The sequence below is a fragment of the Chiloscyllium punctatum genome, chromosome 38 (genome assembly GCF_047496795.1).
Source record: "Chiloscyllium punctatum isolate Juve2018m chromosome 38, sChiPun1.3, whole genome shotgun sequence".
Lineage (NCBI taxonomy): Eukaryota > Metazoa > Chordata > Chondrichthyes > Orectolobiformes > Hemiscylliidae > Chiloscyllium > Chiloscyllium punctatum.
The window spans coordinates 44,724,557-44,738,988 of NC_092776.1; the positions used below are offsets into that span (position 1 = coordinate 44,724,557).

Sequence of the window (14,432 nt, forward strand, 5' to 3'; positions counted from 1 at the left end):
GGGTAAGTGCTCGTCAGAATACCAGGTGAAAACCTGGTCATGGTAAATTACATGTTTAAATCATGCAGTAGGACTTTGTTTCAATTCATAACCTTCCAAATCAGATCAGAGTCTGCTACTAAGGAACCAAAGCTGATTTCTAAACTCAAATTACATTAATAGATTGAACCCTCACAAGATTTTGTTGAAATGAAAACTAACAAGAGAAACTGTTGACACCACTCAGCTAGGCAACCATTATAGCATTCTCAGTATTTTACATTTGCTCTGGTGAAATCAATTTACTTCTATCTATGCAAATAAGAGCCACAAAATGATAACTAAAAAGACTAAATGCGTTAAATTATAGACTAAAAGGAAAAAACAGCCGTAAGAATCATTGCATCATAGCGGGCAGGCATTGCTTATGAAAAATTACCTTGGTCAGAATCAAAGTTTTCTGTTCTGCTGGATTTTCCTGTAAATATAAACAAAGCACCAACTGGTAATCAGTACATTTGAAGAGATAAAGGGTAAAGCAGTTTCTCAAACTAGAAATTACATCTTTAATCCCACTCTGAACTGTTATTCATGATCTGACTTTCGCTGAAGAGAAGAGATGCTTTAACAGTCCCATGTTTTACAATAATTCTGGTAACTGCATGGACTTTGTTGTGTGTGGGTGCTGCATCCATCACTGACTGCTACAATGTTGTCATTAGAAATGAGCAACCATGATTTCTTTGCAGTTTCTATTTGCCTTCAAGTAAGCTGAGCATAGTTCCAAAATGAATTTGCAAGGCTACTGCCTAGGAACCTAAACTGACCTAGGGCAATAGTGTTACTGATCGAGAACATGTTTCCATTGGAAAGGACATCCGTTTTGCTCACGTAGACTATAGCACTGTGCCTTTAGATCAGGTAGCTACATGGATATTAATGCAATCTATTAAATTACCACCATAAAAGAATGTGAATGAAAGTATTATCTTGACTGGACAATCAATCTGTCTGCAGTTTGATACATTTGTGGACAGTAAATTGCTTGTAATATTGCAAGAATCCAAATACGTGAGCCATAACTACCAATGGCGGTACGGACCCCAGTGTGGAAACTGTCTGCAGATGGCACTGCCCATATAAAACTTCAATTATACTGTGTTTTTGTACAATATTTTGTCAAAGGATTACTTTCTTGTCACCTACCCTTGCTTTTACAACTATGCTTCTCTGTGGTCTTGGTTCTTTTTTCTGCTGGGAGTTCGTGCTGGTGTTCCTCCTCTCCAGGTTTCCTTTTTACTGCTTTCACTTCTTTCTTCCTTCATCAAATTTTAATAACACAGTAATATTAAATTGTAAACATACTGATGTCTGCAATATTTTACATACATGAAATGAAAGCTATATGTATTCACACATACAGTTCTTTTTTGCTAGGCAGAACGATTATGTCTATACAGTGCAACATTTTCACTAAGCGCAATGGAAAAAATCAATCCTTGTTGCAACCCCGACAATACCCTGACCAGAGATAACTTGCCTGGTTTGAATTTAAATCAGTTAACTATCCCTGATCTATCTGTATGCAAACCACAGCCCAGTCAAGCTGGATTCTTTTCTTGAACTACATGAATTGTTGTTTCTTAGCTGAAGTTTTTTTTTTGCGTTTCAATCTTTAAGAGTATAAGATGAAACATGTCAACTTCATTGCACTTTTCAGCAATGCTTTCTGTCTGTCCTATCAAACAATTAGCTTTAATTAAGAGAGATGGGACTGTGGCGGAAAAAGTGTTAGATGGAAGCAGAAGTGGGTAGCAGCTGGAAGCTCAAGAGAATACACTCATATTCAATGGGAAGAAGGCAAAGCCAGATGCAATGTATCAGGGATTTGTAGGATAATTAGGAGCAAGGCAAAAGACAACAGACCTTTATAGCCAGCTTTACTATATTATTTAAAAACAACTGAGCAGCTGTTGCCGGAAGCTTAAAAAATCCAAGCAGCTTTACTGTCTATAAAGTACTTATGGGAAATTAGATTATTAGTAATGATTCAAAGTTCATAATTTGCAATAAGTGAAAAGTTACAAGCCTAGAAAATAAAAAATCAGGTCACACTTCAGGTTTGAGGGGAAAAACAAGAAGCAAAAAATTCAACCATATAGTAAAAGGCATTCCATGAGAAAACACAATTACATTGTGTAATATCCAGCTGTTTGAAAAGCACATTAGAAATGTTAGTTGTGGGGTGTAGCAGTACAAAACTGAAGTATTGCAGAAAAAGACAGATTTTGAACGTTTTTGTGTTGCATTCATCTGGACAATTTTACACTTACATAAAGGGAAAACAAACTTATTTAAGTATTTTGTTGAGAACAGTGTTCAGCAAGTGGACTCTGATTGGTAGAGACGCTGCCATGGAGAATACACCAGTTAGATGATGACTGACAGTTAACTGCCAAATTTCACTTAAATTAAAACCAGGCTGGTCAACTCACGTTGTCAAAGCATTGGCCTGAGAAACAAACCAGAGAATGGCTGTTTTATTGAGTTGAAACAGGCACAATGTGTGTTTATCTTCGTTGAAGATTTATACATGTTGCTTCTAGTCTAACCAAATACAGAAAACTGCAAGCCCAAATGACAATTTTAAATTATTGTATGATTAGAATTTTTTTTATAACATGTTGCATAACTGTGGAATCCCATCTAATGTTAGACATTGCATTTTGAGGTTGCAATTATAGGTAGGGTGCAGATAGTCAGCACCTTGCTTAGTGTGAACAACAGAAGCGGATATCTACCAGTTTTCAGACATTTGGCTGTCATGTTTGGAATCACATTAGCAATTAAATTCATATACAACATTACTCATTGGTGCGATTGGCAGAACCTTTGTTTTTTGGATGGGTGAACACCACTCTGCTTGTGGTGCTAGAACTGCTAATTGTGAACACCATTCATATTTATCTGCAAAGTAGAAAATGGAACAGCTAGCCTTCACCTGCTGCAGCAACAACTGAAATACTTCACCTTCAAGAGTAAGTTGAGGTAGCCTGGGCACTTTTCCGGACCAAAGGTGATGACCTTGAGCCCTTTCATGAGGTTGCTCATGTTCAGCAATACATTTTCTCATCAGGGCAGCCATTATCCTGGAGGATGGCTTTAACGCGGTCTATTCCAGTGAACAGTTATGCCCCATGATGGTGACGTTAAGGCCAACTGTATAGCATGCTGATCTGTAGGAATCCCAACACACTGACCAATAAAGATAACTTATGATAAGTGGTTGTGGGGAACACCCTGGATCATTTCTCAATAGAAAAAGGCGATCATTTGATTGCTGCAGTTAAAATATGAATTTGATCATACATCAGAGCCTATGAAGACAGACATGGAGATTTTATTCAAAGTATTTATCAAAGTATGGAAGGAATAGAAGATTAGATGACATATTTCTCATGAAACCTGACTAAGATATTTGCAACAGCTCAGCCTGGAGGAGATCCCATGGCAATACGACCTATTTGGGCTTATGTGGCATTGTTAAAACAGAATTCAACTGCGTAAGTTGCAGAGGTCATAGGTTTAATGAATATGGATTCACAAAACAATAATGCTGCAGTGCAAATGTCTCTGGGATCCTTGGATAGGTACTTTGGCGAATAGGCTAGGAATGTCAAAAAGAGCAAACAGTGAACGCATTGCTATCAATATGCAAGTCCTGTATTGTATTCACAAATGTGAAAGAATACATATGTGTAAAATCTTGGTTTACTAAAGAGAAAAAAGATCAAATCAACCTGGTTCAAGAAAACATTTTTTTGCAATTTGTGGTGAAAATATTTCAGCACTCATTATTAATGGACAGATAGATACTTGTGATAGCTAGCTGTTACAGATCTGTGGGATGGTAGGGGAGCAGTGAGGGGAGGCAGCCAGTGGGACAGTGAGGGGACCAGTGAGGAAGTTGGCCAGCTGTGAGGCTCAAGCCCAGTGTGGCAGTGAGTGCAGCGGTATTGAGAGATGTGGATGAAAGGAAGGTGAAGATGGATAGCCATGAGATGGCAGCAACAATGGGCAGTACTTCTGGTTCCAATGCCATGTGGGCACACGCAATGACTATATCAACACCATTGGCACCAAATTCCTTTTCAAGTGCACTGACAGGGGATTCAATTAATCAAACCAGTCTATCTAATAATCTTAATTTACTACATAGATAGCATTTTATATTTCTATTTACACATACAAACACCGATTTAACACAGAATGTACAAATAATTGTTTATACTCATTTCAATTGACACTGTTGTATAAAATTTGTCAACTCTGGCAATTTGTAAGCAGGAGGATTATATGGCAATTAATTTGCTTTATTTCAAGTGATATTGTAGAATTAGTTATGTTACCTGTGGTGATAGTTTAGTTTATAGGAGCATTCTGGACATAATCCTATGAAGGAAATGTAATATTTAATTAAAATAGAACAAGAAAAATGTGATATTACTGTCAAATAGAAAATTTAAAAAATTCACCTTACATGGGTTGACTAAATAGTCCTTATGTTCTTAACAATTAATGGTATCTATTGTCCTACAATTCGTATGAATTTGGAAGGCAAGCAGGCTACATTGTTAATCTTTTCTGGTATTGACAGTTAAAATCACACATTTTTGCAATTTAAATTCAAATTTCTAATAGTTAAGAGCACATAATTAGCTGATCAACAACAGCTTTATTTGCAGATCTCAAACTGGACAAATAAATTCTTGATATATCCAAATGTGGGACAAAGTGACAAAGATGTAACTTACTCAGTTTCACAAGGGCATTTCTTTTCTCCCCTTGCTCAATATAACCAAAGTTAACCTCCCAACTTTTCAGTCCTTCTTTCTCATCACAGTGCTTGCTACCACAGCAAAACTGACCTGAAATGGGGGAAAAGAAAATTAAACGTTAACTCTTCACAGAAACACTAACTTGGCAGTATTCTGATTCGTTGTTGTCTCTTATTTTAGACATGAGGCAGTATCAATATTCAGGTTTTGGTTTATAAAATTACAATGGGAGTGAAAAATTTGAAAAAAAAACTTGTGTTGTTTCCATAACTGAAAACTATCAGTTATTTTTTGATAGTGTATCTGAAACAATTACTAGAACATCTATTTTAAAACACATGGCATTACCTTTGTCATGATGCATTGTTTAGATGCTCCAGAAATTATGGTCATTCAGATTTTGTGTAAATTCATAAAAGTGCGCGAATGCATCATTAAGAAAGCATTTTTATGTATTTTTTACAGCCCAGAACAAAACCAGTATGATGAAATAAATATTACTAACCTCTAGTTTAAGCTTAAACATTTATTTAATAGTATTTGGCAGGTCCTACGGGATCATGCTCCTGTGACCCTCTGAATTCAATTCGCCCCAGTTTGACTTTGCCCTATTATATAAACTGCAAGCTGCCAATTAATGGTTTGTGCCTGTCCTCAGATGTCTCGAGCCCCAGCTGTAAATCTTTAATTCTGGTCTAAGAACTACAGCCAATGCAATTTCAATTTCCTGTTAGGTTTATCATAGACTTTACCATCACAGTTTTATCCCCAAATCATGTAATGGTGATCTTACTTACTCAATTTCCCAAGTTTATTGAAATAAGAAGTTCATGTAGTGCAGCTACTTTAAGGAAATGCAAATGCAGGAGCAGTTGGACAATGTGATATCAGGTCAGGGTCTATCTTTAAATAAAACTATGCAAACTTAAGAACTTTGGACTTGTAAAATTGCAATGCACATAACACAAAATAAATGCAGTGATATAAACTCATTTAAATTCACCCCAATAGTTATAATTTCTCAGTACAATAAGTCCAATTCTGGTCATTCTTCTACTCCCACACAATGTAATGATTTGTGATTTTTGAAATGATTGAGCCAAATCAGGAGCATAGAATTTGGTGTTTCACTGTTCATCATTCAATGTATCTTGTTTATATGAAGATTGTATCCAGATGGATGCAGATTTGAGTAACCCATGTGAATTTTGTTTTGCATTGATAATTGTTTCTGGATACAAGTGAAAGTAAATGTTGATATGGTTCAAATCTGAACACAGATGTGATAGTCTGTAGGGCACAATCTATGGGACCTGTCTAATAACTTTGTTTCTATAAAATTCATTTATAGGAGGGGACATATTTTGTTGGTGAGCTGTGACTGGGGCTATCTTACCATAGGGTACAGATGTAGATCTTGTTGGAAGTCACCCAGGCTGTCTATCTTGCTAACCTGTCTTTCTGACAGATGGTAAAATATTGATAGTCAAAATGCAATGTTTTCGAGCTATTGTTGGAAGTGCTAGATTAGATTACTTACAGCATGGAAACAGGCCCTTCGGCCCAACAAGTCCACACCGACCCGCCGAAGCGCACCCACCCACACCCATTCCCCTACATTTACCCTGCACCTAACACTATGGGCAATTTAGCATAGCCAATTCACTTAACCTGCACATTTTTGGACTGTGGGAGGAAACCGGAGCACCCGGAGGAAACCCACGCAGACACGGGGAGAATGTGCAAACTCCACACAGTCAGTCGCCTGAGGCAGGAATTGAACCAGAGTCTCTGGCGCTGAGAGGTAGCAGTGCTAACCACTGTGCCACCGTGCTAGGATTACACATAAATAAAGTATAGCAAGATACTTACACCACAATCATGTAAAATAATAAAAAGTTGAAAAATGTGAGAGAGGTTTTAGCTATCTACCTGATAGCATATAAAAGTCTAATAAACATAAAGACAGTAACCTCAGTAAACTTCTGAATAAAGTTAAAACTAGTACACAGGCAGTCCTTTTGTTTTTCTTTACAAAACTCAGCATTTTTGGACACAACCAAAGTATGTTGAATAGTCTGCTATTTTAAGCTCAAACTGAGGTCTTTCAATAAAACAGCTACTAGATTAATCAAGTTCAAATAATACAATTATCAAGTTTCTGAGATGTTTACATCTTGAGTCTGTACCTTTCAAATTACGTTGAGTTAAGGTGATTTTGTACCTGTTCTGAAGTCTTTCCAACTTTAGGAATGGGTGGTTTGATTATTAAACATGAAAAAAAGCCTTAAATGATTCAACTAAGATGAATAAACAAAATATTTACACTTGAAGACAATGGCAGTAGTCTTTGACTATACAATGAGTAAACTTTGAGTCTCAAGTGCCAGAAATGCGTTGTTAGCATTGCATTATAAAGTATTTCTACTTGTGTACAAGATTAATGCGTTTGATGTGTCCATGGCAAGAGGGCAGGAGCAAACATTTTTGATATCAGGTTACAGGTTTCCCTATAAATCAGTGAAGATCTCAGGCAGATAGAAATTTAATTACTGCGGCCTTCAGCCAGTGGAGAGGCAGACAACAGGAGACAAAGGCACTAGGAGTAAAGAAAAATCATGCAGAACCCAGGTGGGAGCTCAGATTGAAGACATCAGGTTTGTGAGGACTTAAAAGAAGGCTGAAAGATTTGCCTAACTCAAGTTAGAAGTCAGATATCTCCTGAGCAACTTTCACAGCAAAAAGTATTCCCGGAATTAAAAAATGCCCTCTTCAAGAAAGGCAAAAGGAAGGAGGCCATGAAGAGCTGGGAATAATTTTACACCTATCCATGCCCCTCATTATTTTATAAACCTCTAAAAGGTCTTCCCTCAGTCTCCAATGCTCCAGAGAAAACAGGCCCAGCCTATTCAGTCTCGCCCTATAGCTCCAACCCTGGCAACATTCTTGTAAATCTTTTCTGAAACCTTTCATGTTTAACAACATTTTTCCTTAGCAGGGTACCCATAATTATGGAGGATTAAGTGTTCACCTATGAGATAGTATGATGTGCAACCATAGCAGGAGATTTTCAGTCATTTTAAAATTAAATTGGGAATCTTCCTTTCTGTATTTAAAGTACTATCACCAAGACTGTTTAGTCAATAGTATTTTCTCATCCTTTGCTACAGTAATTATTTTAAGTCATGAAATCTTAATATTTTATCCTTTTAGCTCTAATTTGGAAGACTGAATTTCTTAAATTGTCTGATCCGATAAAAACTATAGGCACACATTAGATTAACTTAGAGGGAATCAATAAGCAAATGTTCAGACTTCCATAAGACCTCACATATCCATTAATGCTCTGATGGAACAGAGTCTTTGATCAGATGGGCCAATGGACTGAGGAGTGGCAGATGGAGTTTATGTGAGGTACTATATTTTGATACAGCAAATCAGGGCAGGGTACACTTGGTGGGAAGGTCCTGGAGATTGTTGCAAACAAAAGGGACCTTGGAGTGCAGGTTCACAGTTCCTTGAGTCGCAGGTGGACAGGGAGTGAAGGTGGTGTTTGGTATGCTTTCCTTTATTGGTCAGCACATTAAGTATAACCAATGGGAGGTCATGTTGCGACATACAGGACATTGGTTAGGACACTTCTGGAATACTGCATATAATTATGGGTACCCTGCCAAAGGAAAGATGTTGTTAAACTTGAAAGGGTTCAGAAAAGGATGTTGCTAGGGTTGGAGCTAAAGGGAGAGATTGAATAGGCTTGGGCCAAATGCTGGCAAATTAGGGTAAGATTAATTTAAGATATTGGACAAATTGGATTGAAGGGTCTGTTTCCGAGCCATACAACTCTATGCTCTATATGGGGTACATTGGACTCAAAGAAAGTGAGGACTGCAGATGCTGGAGATCAGAGTTGAGAGTATGGTGCTGGAAAAGGACAGCAGTTCAGGCAGCATCCGAGGAGCAGGAGAATCGACATTTTGGGCATAAGCCCTTCATCAGGAATGAGGCTTGTGAGCTGGGGGCTGAGAGATAAATGAGAGGGGGGGGTGAGGTTAGGGGGAAGGTAGCTAGGAATGTGATAGGTAGATGAAGGTGGGGGGGGGGGAGGCGATAGGTTGGAGAGGAGGGTGGAGCACATAGGTGGGAAGGAAGATGGACAGGTCATAAGGGCGGTGCTGAATTGGAGGCTTGGGAGTGGGACAAGGTGGGGGGAGGGGAAATGAGGAAACTGGTGAAATCCACATTAATCCCACATGGTTGCAAGGTCCCAAGGCAGAAGATGAGGCGTTCTTCCTTCAGACGTCAGGTGGTTAGGGTTTGGCGATGGAGGAGACCCAGGATCTGCATGTCCTTGGTGGAGTGGGAAGGGGAATTAAAGTGTTCGGCCATGGGCCGATGGGGTTGGTTGGTGCGGGTGTCCCAGAGATGTTCTCTGAAATGATCCATAAATTGATATCCTGTCTTCCCGATGTAGAGGAGACCACATCAGGTGCCACGGATACAATAGATGACGTGTGTGGAAGTACAAGTAAATTTCTGTCAGATGTGGAAGGATCCTTTGGGGCCTTGGACGAGGTGAGGGGGGTGGGGGGAGGTGTGGGCGCAGGTTTTGCGCTTCTTGCGTTGACGGGGAAAGTTGCTGGGAGGGGGTGTGGGCTGGTGGGCGGCGTAAATCTGACAAGGGAGTTGCAGAGGGAATGGTCTCTCTGAAAAGCAGGTAGGGGTGGGGAGGGAAATATATCCCTAGTAGTGGGGTCTGTTTGTAGGTGGCGGAAGTGGTGGAGGATGGTGCGATGTATCCAGAGGTTGTTGGGGTGGAAGGTGAGTAACGGGGCGGGGGGGGGGGTTGGGTTCTGTTCCTGCTGTGACTGGCGGGGTGGGGTTCAGGGGGAGAGTTGTGGGAAGTGAAGAAGATGCACTGGAGAGCATTATCGACCACGTGGGAGGGCAAATTGCGGTCTTCGAAGGAGGCGGCCATCTGGGATGTTCCTGGATATATTGTTTGCTGCAAACTAGGAGATTGTTTCTTGCTGCATACGCAAAATGTGCACACGTTCATAAAAATTGCAGGATCAAATAAAAACAAACTCCTGCATTCTTGCAAATCTAAAATATCCAGTGGGTCAGGCAGTATCTGTGGAGTGAAACAGAGTTAGCATTTTTGGTTGTATCCTTTCATCAGGACAGAGAGAAAACGGAACTCTCATAGTTATTAAATCAGTAGAGGAGGAAGTGGACAGAAAGAGAAACAAGGACTAACAAAAGAATTCCTGATGCAAAAATCAGAGAGTGATAATGGATACAGTGAAGAGCCAAAAATTGTGTCCAGACAAGGCATGAATACAGCAACATGAAGGGGAAAATGAAACATATCTATGAAAAAAAATCCCAGGGAGATGCAGAGGTTATGATCGAATTAGGATTGGGCAATAAATGCTACCTAGCCAGTGACGCCCTCATCCCATGAATGAATACAGAAGGAAAAGAATTCAACATTACATCCAGAAAGCTACTGAATGCTGAGGTAAAAGAAAGGTGCTGCTCTTCGAGGTCGTACTGAGCTGCTGCAACTGATCACTGACAGACTATAAGCTGAAAGGCCAGGTGGGGTAAAGTGGTGAATTAAAAAAAACAAGTAACAGGAAGCTGAAGGAGGGGTTTTGCAATTTGGCTATCCAGCTCATGATTTGGTCAACTAAATTTCTAGATTCTATATTTGAATCAGAATTTGAAAGGTTAGTCTCTAACCCACGACATCAACCAGCTATAACGTTTGCTATAACATTAGAGAAACATTACCTTTCCCCGAAATCACTTCTTTATCCACTCGCCATCGAAATCCAAACTGTCAGAGAAGAAATTGAAACAAGTAAAATGTAAAATACTATAATCTAAACCTTCACAAAAAGAACCAACTGCCTGCAAGATATTCAGATTCTTCATCCATTGCCTTTTGAAGAGGAGTTCCCAAACACATGACCCACTGAGGAAAAAAAACTCATCTGCCTTAATTGGGCATCTCCTTATTTTAATAAACAGTAAAACCTGGCTCTGAATTGTCCCACAATCATTGTTTCCACTGCCACTCTTTCAATGCTCCTTAAATCTTATATGTTTCAATCAAGTCACCACATTCTTCTAGACTCCAGCAAATACAAGGCTTGTCCCTACCATCTTTCCTCTGAAGAAAACCTGCCCATTCTAGGTGTTAGGCCAGTGAACTGCCACCAACTAACTACATCCTTGCTTAAACAAGGAAACATTGTACTCCAAATACGATCTCACCAATGCACTTTTTTGCTCTTCCTGCCAAAATGTTGGAAATTGGGGTCCCCTTTAAATGTGTGTTCATTCCTTACTTCATATTTGGTATCAACTGTGGAGTACAAAACCTCCTTTAGCTATATTACATTAGTAATTAACCTTATAGAAGCATAAATAAAAGATTCATCAGGGGCCACACTACCCTATTATGAACTACAATGTTTAGTAAAAAAATGGTTTGATCTTAGAAGGAATGAAAAATAACTTTCAAATGGAGGTGGACAATGGGATGATGGTCATCCTGGCATCATGAGTCATAGGCTGAGTATTTAGACAGGTGATTGGCAAAGTAGAGATGGCCTGGACAAACAGAAGGTACATCAACAGGTTTAGAGAGGGGTATAAATGGAAGGTTCAAAGGGGACCTTCTTGAAGGACGATCAGGAGTTCTCCCACATCAGCCCGAGAGAAAACAAAGACAGATGCTATTGAAGAATACCATTGTGATAGTGTAAACGTCAGAACTTTAATAATTGTTCATGGATTGAAAGAAGCTGTAATAACTCTATACGGCATAAACTGTTAAGACAGAAGCGCAAACAGTTACACAGGAATTCAAAGCAATTAGACAGGTCTGTGAGAAGGAGTTGAAGCTACATAAACTGAACTGTTTAGTAATTGCTTGATAAATGGCTATCTTATGCCACAAGGTTAAATGACTGCCATGCAGAAGAATTCAAGGAGTTTGTTGGAGGAAAGTTGTGTCTTCAAAGAGACAGTCAATGCCAACAAGGAACAGGGAAGCTACTTTTGATAAGAAGGTAAACTACAGACTTGATAGTTTCATAACAGTAGTCAATATTGTGGATGAACAAATCTAAAGGATCATCAATAATGTCACAGTATAAAATTGAAAGAGAAAAAACTGCAAAGTATTCAACTCTAGATTTCCTCAGGACCAGGACTTCAGAGAACAACACTACATAAGGATTGAACTTTAGACACATTCAGAGACGGGTGTTGGTTGGAGTTGTAGCCAAATTCCACAATTAATCTGATAACAGTCAAGCTGGGGCTGAGAGGTTCAAGTTGCTTACTTGAGGGGTTTTATTTTGGTCTCTACACGCAATAAAGTTCAAGGAACTGTTCCAGTATTTGATTAGCTGTGAAATTTCTTTACAAGTAGCCAAATTAAAGTTGGCTAGTGGTAATTTACCTGCAACACTATGAAAGACTGCAAGACATCTGGGATGTAAGTGTGTGCTGCCTCTACTCCATTTTACTGAATCGTCTTAGAATGAGTGACTGATTTGTGTCTTTTTTTTTGCCTAATTAACCCAATGAACCATATAAACCACTGACTCTCCATAAACTATCAGAAAATTGCTACAAATTGTCGACTGCTAGGTTAGGTAACTGTGATCAGAATCCCACCAATGTCAATACCATATACAGTTGTTCTTCCTTTGGGATTTTTATTTCTGAAAATGTGATATCTATTCCAGATGTATTCTGAAATATCCCATTAAATATCTGCTACCACATTTCCAATGACCGAACTCTTAGCCTAAATTGCCAGTTCACTCCCACCTGATTTTTCCAGTTCATAAGTGAATCAAAATTCTCCACAATTATCAGAGTACCTTTCTGACAAGCTCGCACTTTATTTCTTCCATTACCCTCTAACTGCGTGGTTATTATTTGGGAGTCAATTCATTATTCCCATGTGACTTCTTGTCTTTACCATTTCTCATCTCAACCAAAATGCTTCTACATTCTGGTTTTTTGAACTGAGGGCATCCCTCTTTATTATGCTAATACAGAGTCTCAAACAGATGACTCTGTTAATTCATTAATTCTTGCCACTTCTCCTGATCTTTCTAAATATCGAAAGCTCTACAATATTCAACTTTGTTTCCATTTATATTATGTTTGGTTTGCATTTTTGAAGCCTATCAACCAATTTATGTAGCCAAAGGCTCTACAGGCTGTGACTGCAGTGTCAAACATAAAGTACCCTCCACTGGGTTCTATATGAACAAACCAAGTAACTGGCAGGTAAAGGATATATTAACGTTTTTCTTTCTCCACAAACGTTACCAGACCAGCTGAGTATTTCTATTTCAGATTTCCAACATCCTTCAGAATTTTGTTTGCTCCTTAATTAACTAGTCTGAAGAGACTACACTAAATCACAGTCTCACCATTATTCGATTGAAAAGTCCAAGCCACCATAATCTCCAAATGAACATTTATTTATAAATGTAAGTAAGTTGAAAAAGTGCCACACTTTTCATTTCCTTACCTGATTGCACTTGTATCTGCTTAAATCAGCTATACAATATTCTTTGAATAATTTATCGTAGTATTTCTTTGCCAGCTTTTTCTCCCTAGAAGATGAAAGAAATTGTTATACAGTAGACCCTAAAGTGAAAGGAAACCATTTTAACTGATATGCTTCAATGAAAAATTAGAACTTCCTTCACATTGACATTTCCTCAATTTTCTGGTCTAGAGCTGGCAGATATCCAGCTGTACAACTCAAGATTTGGCTTCTTTCTCCAAAGAAGTCAAGATCTCAATCTACTGCAAACCAAGTTACATCAAGTCCCAGACCTTCCCTTTCTGAAAGCTCAAATGGCAAATGCAATTAAATACTGGCTATGTCTACAGTCAATTCTGATCTATTATGTTTCTAGATTATTAAAGGGGATACACTTCAAGGTTTACACATGTAAGATCTAATGGAAAGCTCAGCTTAAACAGAGAATCCTGAAGCAATCTATATTAGATTCATAAAGTTATCAATAAAAAGGTAGCTTCTATAATGTCTTTCTCAATGTGAGACAAATAAACCATTTTATAGTTTAACATGAAATGTGGTCAGAGTGATTTTACAGGTATCCATTATTATCAAGTTTGCATGCATGCCAGGAGTTTTTATTCTGAAGAGACCAGTAAACTATAATTTCAATTACAAATACAACTGTTCAAGTATGGAACTGATGGGTTGCTGTGTCAAATTTTGTTAAACAATTACAAGTTCTTATATACAATTGAAATAACAGTGGAACAAAATACTTATTACTCCCATTACATTTTGTTAGCCAATACATACATTTTCTTTAGAATGTTGTAAAGCATAAGCAGAAACTAAAGTAACAAATGTAAAAGATTAATTGACAATAAATATCCATAAGCACTTGGGAAAAACACTGATTACCAAGTCATATCAGCTTCATCATCCTCTGTCCATAAAAACCTATGGTTTTCTTTTATCACGTCCAGGTCTGTTTTATCATTCACCCTGGAAAAGAAATGTTCACTGGACTAAATAATTTAGACTGGCAC

At 38.4% G+C, this 14,432-nt stretch overlaps 1 protein-coding gene across 1 annotated transcript in view; it reads right to left on the bottom strand.

The window, feature by feature from the left end:
* The window catches only part of fra10ac1 (FRA10A associated CGG repeat 1), a 38,766-nt gene that overhangs the window by 11,867 nt on the left and 12,467 nt on the right, over window positions 1-14,432 (bottom strand). The window contains exons 6-12 of the mRNA XM_072557760.1: window positions 14,305-14,388; window positions 13,387-13,471; window positions 10,617-10,662; window positions 4,794-4,907; window positions 4,389-4,431; window positions 1,186-1,298; window positions 419-457 (exon numbers count right to left, since the gene is read on the bottom strand). Coding sequence (XP_072413861.1) covers window positions 419-457; window positions 1,186-1,298; window positions 4,389-4,431; window positions 4,794-4,907; window positions 10,617-10,662; window positions 13,387-13,471; window positions 14,305-14,388 — 524 coding nt within the window. The remainder of the gene's footprint in view (window positions 1-418; window positions 458-1,185; window positions 1,299-4,388; window positions 4,432-4,793; window positions 4,908-10,616; window positions 10,663-13,386; window positions 13,472-14,304; window positions 14,389-14,432) is intronic.